The 10929-nt window shown below is 42.9% G+C and overlaps 1 protein-coding gene across 1 annotated transcript; it reads left to right on the forward strand.

Annotated features, from left to right (window-relative positions):
• The first annotated feature begins 298 nt into the window (after positions 1–298).
• Positions 299–7684, forward strand: LOC119657769 (NKAP family protein CG6066). Its single transcript, XM_038064840.1, has 3 exons — positions 299–663; positions 6675–7375; positions 7451–7684. Exons 1-3 carry the CDS (start codon positions 466–468, stop codon positions 7620–7622), a joined length of 1071 nt encoding a protein of 356 aa, XP_037920768.1. The 5' UTR covers positions 299–465; the 3' UTR covers positions 7623–7684.
• The last annotated feature ends 3245 nt before the right edge of the window (positions 7685–10929 follow it).

Below are 10929 nucleotides of genomic sequence, written 5' to 3' on the forward strand. Positions count from 1 at the left end.
TTCAAAATTCACTTTTACGCGCCGCGCACGCCACGACGGCCAACCGAATTTGAGTGATAAGAAACACTTCCAAGACCACACGACTCAATCAAGCCCACGTTGAACGTTCGGTCGACCCAAACACGGAACAGGTTGACTGGAATACGGGCCACGGCAGGTTTGTGGCGAGGATCGCTCAAAGAACACGGCTTCCAACCAAAACACCCCTCCTACTACAATCTGGTATCTAATCAGGTTTTTTATCTGACTGCCCTTTGCCCTTATTGGTGTTGTTTTTCTGGTTCGGATGACAGTCTCTAGTTCACAATAGTCTCCAGCAATGTCAAGGCGTTCGAGTGGGCTCTGTTCGTAATTTAAGTGATACTATTGGTGGACATGTACATATGTCACTGCAACTAAGAGCTGTCATATTGACAATGTCAGCGCAAGTTTATTTACCTTTTCCGGGTTTGCACAAATGAAAAGATGAGCGACGCCAAATACACACGGGCTAGGAGCCGATCTAGAAGTCCCGTGGGAAGTCGAATGAAAAACCATTCATCATCCAGCCATTCCCGCGGACACGATCGCAGAAGACGTTCAGCATCGCCAAGATCTAGATCAAGGTCTCGATCCAGGGAACCCCGCGAACGCAGGAGAGAATATCATCAGGACGAAAGGAAGGTAAGGAATATCTTCATTCTTCGCCGCAAGTAATAGTTATGAAGCGTTTAAATAGAAAATTATTCGAGGAATGCTCATGAGGCAAATTTTGAAGGCAAATCAATCTCAAATTGATTGGATTAACCCTTCTGTTTCCAAACGAAATAGGTAGGCTGCCCCGGGTTCGAATCCTGTTCATTATGGATGTTTTGTGTTAATCTTTGTGTTGTCCCGCTGGTGAAGGCTTATCAATCTCACAACATTTAAATTGTGATAACAAATTGAAGTACAGCTTCACTTAGAAAAGGAAGAAGAATTGGCAATAGGAAGGAAGAGACCGGGTTGATGCCGTATACTTCCAAAGAGTCATACATTTCAACTCCGGACGACCCTTCCCGTGCAGCGTTGATTTATGCATTCTTGTTTCGGAAGTCTGTGGCTGTCTGAGGTGCGTGCCTATTCGTCTCTAGCCGGTTTCATACTAACCCTGCCTTGTGCTATTAAAAGCTCTTAACATCCATTACAGTAATTTTTTCTTGAAAAATGTTCATTCAATGTGTACGAAGTGTGGTCGATAATTTCACTTGTGCACAGGTGAGTTATCGTGCAAAATCAGCACACTTTTCATCCACTTTGCCCGCCTTTTCTCCTTCACAGCATTCTTTCATTTTTCGAGTAGTTTAGACACGTTCATAATGACGGACCCAAGGTTCACCTTCAGTGACAGTCCGGTCCAGAACATCTTCTCTGTAACAAGCTACTCGCCGCTAGTTCGATGTGAGCATTTTGGTACTAGTACGTAGACCTTAGACATGCCAAGATGGCCGAAATGGGTTTAGGAGTTCTTCTCTGCTTGGTAAGGAACTAAATCGCGATGCTTTTATCCAACAGGATATCTTGTTTGATCGACGAACACTTACAGGATGAATACACGATTTGCACGGAACTTGGTCTTATACTCTTAATGAGTCCCTACATTCAGGTAAAAAACAGCGACCTTATCTGCTGCCATCCTCTCCTTTTCCCAGAATGATTGACCTCCACGCCTACCCAGAAGTCCAATTGTGTCCCAATAATAATCCAGCTGAACACTTGCGACATACGAGCATAGTAAAATCACCAATGTAATCCAACAAACCCATCATAGGAGGTGGGCAAAGGTTTTGCAGCACTTAAATACTACCTCGGTTCCAAAATGGAGACCATGATAGTCAAGGAGAAATGGAATCATTGTTATTATAACCAGATATGGTTGCATTTACTCTTTGGTGGGGTATAGCGCCTCAACTACACCTTCTGGCCTTTGTTCGAGAATTCCTGAAATGCACTTCAGCTCCCATAATTTCCTGAGACGCCCGCACTCCTCTACTCACACTCGTCGGCCATCTTGAGAGAGTGGATTCCACTACATGTAGCCAGCAATGCAATTATCGTCACTCCTCAATGTGTGACCTACCCACTGCCACTTCCGCCTTGCCCATGACCCGATGAAATAGCACAGATATCATCATTATAATCGAGAAATGTGAGGTCATCGTCTATTGAAATCCTCCATATCCTCCGGCCAAATACACTCCAAATCGATTCAGGTGTAGCAGGTAAACTCCGCGCGCTGTCCCAAAATGATCCGGAGAGTGTTGATGTGCTGAATGCATGAAGAACCGAAACGGCAACCAGCCTGCTCTCTATCTATCAACCTTTCGAAGTGTTCCTTGATGCGTTCGAGGTCATGTTGATAAAACTTAATTAACTTTTTATTATTTTTACTTATAGTTTAGCTCCGTACTCTTCCAGGGCGCCAGCACTCCGCCCCCAGTTAAAACTTAGGGGTTTCTGCGAGAGGGGTCGTGGTGAGACTATTCGCCTGCGATCGACTGGCGGACGTCAAAACGAACGCGGCGCTCTCAGTGCCGTTTTCTTCATGGAAGAAAGGCTTCAGCCTGTCCAGGGATATCCTCTTGGGTTTACCACCGACGTCCCGACTGAACGGGTGCTTCCTACGCTTGAGTACCTTACCCTGGTATGGTGGTTGCAGTGGCTTTCGGTGGGCATCGGTCCTCACCAGAACGGGGGAACAAACTTCATGTTCGTCAGCGGTGTGACTGCGTTGGTGCGGTGGTGGCTTTGATTTGGACACGGCCTCTCGGAGGATGCACAACAACCCGGTCTCTCCAAAACCACTTCTTTTGTGGAGGACCAGTTCGCCAGGCAGTTGAAGGTTTTCCCGTATACCAGTTGAGCAGGGCTGGCAGCAACTCTTCGCGGATGACTGTATGGAGGCCAAACAGAACGAAAGGCAAAACCTGCGACCTGGACGGGTCATCGCGCACGCTAATGGATGCCTACAGCGCACGATTCTAACGTTACAGCATCCCATTTTACTGCAGATGGTATGCAATTGACCGCTGACGTTTGAATCCCCCGAAAGTAGATTGAAATTACATTCACTGGGTTGTGGTGATGATAGCGGGAACAAAAAAACGCAGAATCCACTCTCGACAGAGGGCCTCAGCATATGAGTGTGCTTTTATATCCTTCAGACCACCCGTAGACGGATCAATGATCGTAAGGCAATACTTGTCCGTGTTCCGTGCGAGTCTCGCAAAGGGTGGAAGTACCTTATCGATCTAGGGGAATACACCTACTTCCTTCCTAGTATGCCTAGTGACTTTATATTTTTGGCATGCAATGCATTTTCTGGCCCAAGAATTCACGTCTTTGTTCATGGGCGGGCAGAAACACTTGCTGGAGCCTAACCGTTTCGTTGTCCGAATGTCAGCATGCGCAAGATCACCGAGCGAAACACTTCCTTACGAAAAGGGACCGGAATATATAGCCTAGGACCCCAGAGATCTCGCAGTAGATAGAAAAATGTGAGCCGAAGATCCTCCTTGAACTCCTTGAACTTGTATTTGGGGTCCGATTGCAAGCTCTGAAGAATTGCGTCATCCTTCTGGGCCGCAGCGATTGCCGAAAAATCAACTGCGGCTGGGATGTTGACCTCGGAAATCCCGGACAAAGCGTCAGCGACTTGTCTTTCTCGGACACTCATTGAATGTCCGACATGAATTGCCTGATGTAAGCTAAGTACCGAAGTTGGCGAGAGGACGCTTTGTCGGAGGCTTATTGTCCATGAACAAGAGAATGTCGGAGGCGCTTGATACACGGCTAATAATTCACAATCATATGCGCTGTAATTCCGTTGAGCGGGATTCAACTGCTTTGAGAAGAAATCCAAAGGTTGCCAGCTTTGTTTCACCCATTGGGAAAGTGTAACGCCTACTGCTTTGCCTGAGGCATCGAGCTAAAGGTGCATCTTGTTGAGGAAATGCCAAAAGAGTAATGTCTACCAACTGTTGCTTGGTGGCTTCAAACACTTGCGCAGTTTTTGAAGATCACACAACCACTCGCGAATCCTTGGTCTAAGGACCAGACAGAAAGCGTTAAGTAATATTAAATAATGGCTGACTTATTATTACATTTTTTTTATGAAAAAAAAGTGGAATAGAGTACCGGTCAGGAATTGCCTGAGCATTCAGGCGTCTATAATATTCACAAGGTCGCCAACCGTCATTGGGCTTGGGGACCAAATGGAGTGGAGATGAGCAACTGCTGTTGGAAGGTCTGGATATACCCTGCTTAAGTAGTTGTTCAAATTCTTTCCGCGTAACAGCGAGCTTCTGAAGTGGTAGGGGACACACCTTTGAGAAGATTTCCGAGCCAATAGTGTGGTGCTGGATATCATGCTTGACTGGTTGAGAGAGACTACATTCGGTAGTAATTTTGCGATATTTTTTGAGGCGTGCGCGAATGCGTGGATCGACAACGTCCTCAAAAATGACAGAACAAGTTTTGTTGTTCGAGCAGGTTGAAATCAGGGACTTATGCTGCATATCTACCAGCATCCCATAGTGGCACAGGAAGTGTGCGCCTAATATGGGGACACTGGCGTCAGCCAAAATGAAGCGGTACGAAATGGTGCAATGCCTGCAGCCTGTAGCCGTAAGTTGCGATGGGCATGCAGTTTGCTGCCGCTAATTTTAGCTGGTGGGGAAATAGTTTGTTGGTTCTGGAGACGAGGAGGACCAAAACATCCGAGCCTGTGTCTACCAGATAAGTGCATCTACTAAGGGGGTCGTATACTGTAAGGCGACGTGCTGCTGCGCTTCGGGTAGAGGTCGCCGCGTCCCCAAGCGAACATAGTTTTTTTCGAGTCGCGTTAAAAGTGCAAGGGTTAATACATTTCGTGGCTTGACCTTCGGTGGTACCAGCACACGTTGGAGATCGATGCGCAGCCACCCCCTTTCTCGAGGCGACCGTTGAACGAGTTCGAGACCGCTCTCTTGCACGCAAGGCATCTACCGCCGTCGTCAGTATGCTACATTGGTCGTAAGTACGGCCAATTGTCTCCGAAGTTTCATCACGTCGGCGGATTCGCGTGTTTCTTATTCTAAAAGGAGAAATTCACACAGAGGAAAATAATACCTAATGTGTGGTCTTTATCATGCAACAACTCTTTTCATTTCTAATGCCTCTAAATTTTTATAAAAATTAAGCCAGTGCTCAGCCAAAGCACTAATTAAGGGAGTAAGTAACTCCTGAAATTAGTACTGATATGAAAAATAAAAATTGCTTATAAAGAAGGGGAAGCTAATTGTTTAACTTTTAGACTGAACTTCTGATCGGAAAGCATTCTTGGTTCTGATATATAAGATCCCTCAAGCCTAAAAATCTACACTTTTTCGAAGCAACAGAAAGATAGCGTAGGAAAGAAGAACGGCCATAGCATATAATGTAGCTACTATCCAATAAAATAATTGCTCGAAGTAGATTTACTATTCAGGCAAATTTCCGATATCTTGTATAAAATTGCTAATAACAGACTGTGGATCATTCAACTAGCATTGTCCCAAAATGGTAATTGGAAATATATGGTTTGCGCAGAACAAATTCACAAATTCTCTTTCAATTGATCACATGCGAATCGGCCGTCGATACCTCTCAGCTTTGATGAAAATATAGGGAAACCAATACAGACTCGAACACTGTCTCATTTTCCAGTGCCCAACACCACTATTTCAAATTCTTTTTAAAAATCAAGTGAGAGTAAACACTGAACCGATCCAGAATGAAAGCCTTCATATCGCCCACAGGAGGTGTCACAATAATGACAGCTATTAGAGGCTCTGGAGATTAAGCATCAACAATTCACCTTCACAATCATTTGGACAAAATTATTATTGATTCTGCCACAACCATGATTGAAACTTGAGAAAACCAACAAATTTGCGAACCAGAGGAGTATAGGCAGAAAGTGCGCCAGGCACGGAGGTTTTACTAACAACTGAGCAGGGTGAAGTCGTCTACACTTCGATGCTGACACTCAAAACGAAAATTTAATTTACGACCTTATGGACATGGTGGAAAATTGGAGATCCCGCTAAATGAAGATAATGAGTAATTGCGGCTTCAACCAAGCATGGAAAGAACGGTCCCTGGTATCAGCCTATTTTGAAAGTCAAATGACCACAAGGTTTTGAGTGCTCAGTGGCTGTCCCTCTCCCCTACCTCATACACACGCATGTATAAGATATTCTTCATTATCTTGCTAGGCCGGATAGTGCCCAGGATATCGTCGGTTTACCTTCTCGTTATCTGTGACGTTCGACGTGTTACCTTGGTTTGAGGACGTGGAAGGGCTCAATGAACCATCTTTCCTCAAAACACCTCGATTAAGCTGATGATATCTGCTTGTTCTCTCAACGAAACAGGAACTTTGGCCAAATGGCTCTGGATTTGAACTGACTGAAGATTAAAACCAACAAAACCATTAGAGTTGTTGGCCTAAGACAACAACTAATTCACTTCCATGTTGATACAATGAAAATCTATTTGATTCTCCTTTTTCACTGACTGTTTTGAACGGAAGCAAGCTTTTAGATATAACCAGATCTCAATCATGATAATCACTAACGATTTAAAAATTTAGATTAGCTGCCAATATTCTTTTTCTAAATTTAATTTACTTTCAGAAAGATGGACACAAATCGATAGACGAAACTAAAGAACGTTGGCCACACGACAAATTCTTTGAAAAGGACAAACACCGGCGAAAGGATACGAGTTTTCATAAGTCGAAAAGATCTCAATTTGAAGACTTTTTAGAGTCTCGGCGTTCGCAGCGAGAAATAATCGGAGCTGAAGGTATCCATTCTGTTTGGGGAAAGTCTCCTCCGCATCCAGAAGCGTCTGACGAAGATGAAGCCAAAGTAAACATCGAAGTAAATTCGATTCCCAAAAAGAAGAAAAAAGAAAAGAAAAAGTCATCAAAGTCAAAGAAGAAATCAAAAAAATCCAAAAAGAGGAAGAAGAAAAAGTCAAAGAAAGCCAGATCTAGTTCTGAAAGTGATTCTTCTTCATCAGAATCTGAGGATACAGAAGATGTCTGGGTTGAAAAGAAGGTCGATTCAAAGAAGAAGGATCATGATTTCGGCGAAAGTAGTATAAGTTTGAAGAATAGCACTGCAACTTCAGAGGAAATAGGACCTGTTCTTAGGCAAACGTCTGGTTTAACTCACAAAGATTTCGGTCATGCCTTGCTACCAGGTGAAGGTGCCGCAATGGCCGCATACATTGCTGAGGGTAAACGTATACCACGACGTGGTGAAATCGGTCTAACTTCTGACGAAATTGAGAAGTTCGAGAGCGTGGGCTATGTAATGAGTGGTAGCAGGTATGTATTTGTTCACTATCTATTTGAAACTTACTTTAAACAAAAAATTGAAAAAATATTAATTTTGCTTTTCAGACATCGCCGAATGGAAGCTGTTCGTATCCGTAAGGAAAATCAAATTTATTCTGCAGATGAAAAGCGAGCATTAGCTATGTTCAGTAAGGAAGAAAGGCAGAAAAGAGAAAACAAGATTTTGTCACAGTTTAAAGAAATGGTTAACTCAAAACTTAAGTCAGATAAGTCTTAAGGATATTCATAGTGTTATTATTAAAACGATTGAATAAAAACAAAGTTTGAAAATTTTCTAAATTGGAAGTTTGGAAGGTAAGGAAAGGATGAGAAGTTCGTTGAAAATAACTATGCTATGAATTAACGTTTAATTTAATGCAGGAATGGGTTCTTTCATCAAATTGAACTTTGGTACTTTTTATGTGGACGTAGAAGGGTTCGTTGCTGCTTTTCTATTATCTCGTTTGTGGAAGGAAGTAATTTTTGGATCCTACAGGAAATGGCCGATTCCGTAATTCATATAACAAAGAAATTTATGAACGATTTCACGACCGTTTTGGAGTGAATAAAATCCAGTATGGGTGAGGATTATTCGGCCTGGAAAGTTTATAGGGGGGCTATGGTAGAAAAAGAAAACGTGGAAGTCCCTACCTCATATGGAGCAATGGATGGGGTATTCTAGGACCCCATACAGCTGCTAGGAATGTTTAATTGGGGGTTCCTTATTAAGAAAAGCCTAGACCGGACACCGGCTGTTGTGTCGTTGTGATCATATCATCAACAAATTAATTGCATACAAGATTGTTATTACAACGGCGAGGGACATTAGCCCGACCAAAATATTCGCAGCTTCTTAAAATTAATCACCCCTCAGGAAGGGAACAGTATCCAATTCAAAACACTCCATAATTTTGCTATACAGTTCCAACTGTAGGTTCGAAACAGAATACTGATTTATACACTATTTTTTCAAATCAGTTCCCTGCTGATGTCTGACAACCAGGATTCCCTCTACCTTAAACCGCGCCCACAGGCCCGACGAGAGGGGGTGGGAAGAGCGAATTCTCCTCGGGTTCAGAGTTTTCTCGAGGGCACGGAATAGAAATTTCAATAATTGGTCCAAATTTTCTCTCTGCAATCCTAAGAACCCCAGAAGTGTCAAAGTCTGCAAGCTTTCACCTTATATTCAACGCGAACGTTCCCGGATTTTGCAAAAAGCTCAGGAGCGTGGTTACTAGGAACTGCACGACAGATTTGCTAACGCCTGTCTAACCACCGTCTGTCTGTTGTCTGGAGCGCACATAGACATTTGCCTAAGCATAACCGAAAGTGGTTTCCATCTTTTAATCATATTCAAGACGAAACTGAATGGCCCTAAATGAATTTGCCAGACGTTCTTCTAAAAAGTTGGATCCTTAGTCCCAAAAGAGGGGTCCATGGCCAGGAAAATGTAAGAAAATGTCTATAATTAGTCCGGTCCGTCATCAAATGGACCGCCCCCCCCCCCCCCCTCCTTTAACAAAAATTATATCTTGCAGACTTACTTATCGTTCAATTATGGAAAGCAATGGGATACTGTCACCCCAATGCCGGTGTCTGTATTTATACGGGGCAGTAAGTTTGTGTTTCATCACCAGTATTTCCTGTTTTGGTCATGTTGTTCTGGGTTTCGTTGAGTGTTTGGTTTTATCGCAACTACTGGGAGGAATTATGAGACAAAACGTAACTTTCGCTATGTTGGGGGTCAGCACACAAGTAGCGCTCACGTCCTCTCAGTGTCTACTATAGCAGTATGCAAGCATGCATCGAACCCTTCCCCGGATATTATTCCTTTTGGGCAGTTGTCAAATGTGAGATATAGCTCGACCTAAGTAGGAGCTAACGGCTATGGACATATATGATCTTTACCAGCGCTGAAGCAGAGAATCGGGAGTCGAATTTGTCGAAGCTAACCAAATGTTATGTAGCTCAAAGACGAACATGAGCCGGAGAAGGCAAGTGCCGGGAGTTTCGTAGACAACACCATGGAGTTCCGTGAATAAAAAAGATGAAACTAGATTGTAAATGCACTGAAGAAGAGAGCCCCGGATCATCAAATAATATGCTATAAATAAATGCACTGTGTATGCCCCTAAATTAAAAAAATAATCTCTTAATTCCAAACTCGGGCAAACAAAAACTTCAAATAAAACTATAAACTTCACACGATACCTGACCCCTGACGGAATAACACAGAAAGGCTGGTCGTCTGCATTATCATGTGGATGTTTTAAATATTCGAAGGACGACTGAAAAAGTTCACTAGATCAATTTTTCAATGAAATATTGATAATATGACCTCGGAATACCCCAGCTGTATATGCCTGATGGGTAAAAATTAAGATAGAAAACAATAACACAAAAAGCTATCCAATGCAATCAGGTCTCAAATAAAGAGATGGTGTGATCGAAGGGACGAGGCCGTTAGAGGAGATATATCCGGAGGGCAAGACTCAATACGACCTGTAGCTCTATATCATCATCATCATACTGCTGCATTCCCTTTTGAAGGTTTTATGTAAAAAAAGACGTTATGAAAATTGGTTTACTGTCTGTCGGTCACACGCACTTTTTTCCAAAATGGCTCTACCGATTGAAACGACATTTGGCAGACATATGGGAACTATGCAATCTCACGCACACGGTCAGTGATATAAATTTGTGTGCAATTTAAAGGCGGGCCCTCTATACAAGGGGGGATGAAATCAAACAAAAAGGCTTCATCAATAGATTTTAGTTTCGACGTAAATTGCAAACTGGGGGAGTAAGGGGTCAAATGGTGCAAACTTAAAATGAGGCAGGACTCACTTGCAGAAAAGACCCATTCTAAAAATTTCAAAAAAAAAATTACTGCATCTTAAGTTATAGGAATAAGATGCTAACGTCATAATTAAAGAGAATAATTTACGTACGAGCAAAATTCTACAGTCCCGTATATAAAGAAACTACTTATCCCCAATATCTTTTTTGTATCTGTTTTAGGTTAAATTCTTCGCACTTGCTAATCATGCTCAAGTGTGGCGGGTGTTACCAAATCGCTTCGTATCTCTGTTGATGTTCATTAAAAAAGCGCCCTCTTACCACTCCTCTTTGTTCTTGTTATGGACATCCCCACATGGGAGATCCAACGTCCAGCACCTTATACACTGCTTTATGCAGATGATGTTTTCGTAGCGTCCAATGGCAAAAATGATCTCGAGCAACTTTTCCAAAAATGGAGTAATCGCCTCACGTAACACGGTCTCAAATTGAATCTAAACAAAACTGAATTTTGACGACCGATCCCCATGAAACAGACACAATCACTGTCAGTGGCAATGATCTGCCCAGAGCTGAGCGATTAAAATACCTCGGATCAACGTTATCAGCCAATGGAGAATTGTGTTATGAAATTGCTTCACGCATTCACGCAACCTGAATGAAGTGGCGTTCCACAACTGGTGTTCTTCGAGATCGACGTATCAACGAACGTCTCAAATCTAAAATTTACCGCAATGTCGTTCGTC

This window comes from Hermetia illucens, chromosome 1 (genome assembly GCF_905115235.1).
Source record: "Hermetia illucens chromosome 1, iHerIll2.2.curated.20191125, whole genome shotgun sequence".
Classification (NCBI taxonomy): domain Eukaryota; kingdom Metazoa; phylum Arthropoda; class Insecta; order Diptera; family Stratiomyidae; genus Hermetia; species Hermetia illucens.

Excerpts from the sequence above, each read along its gene's own strand:
- LOC119657769 (XM_038064840.1), top strand. The coding sequence starts at position 466 with ATGAGCGACGCCAAATACACACGGGCTAGGAGCCGATCTAGAAGTCCC. Across the intron at positions 664-6,674 it reads ATCATCAGGACGAAAGGAAG|AAAGATGGACACAAATCGAT; the intron begins GTAAGGAATATC and ends ATTTACTTTCAG. Across the intron at positions 7,376-7,450 it reads TATGTAATGAGTGGTAGCAG|ACATCGCCGAATGGAAGCTG; the intron begins GTATGTATTTGT and ends TTTGCTTTTCAG.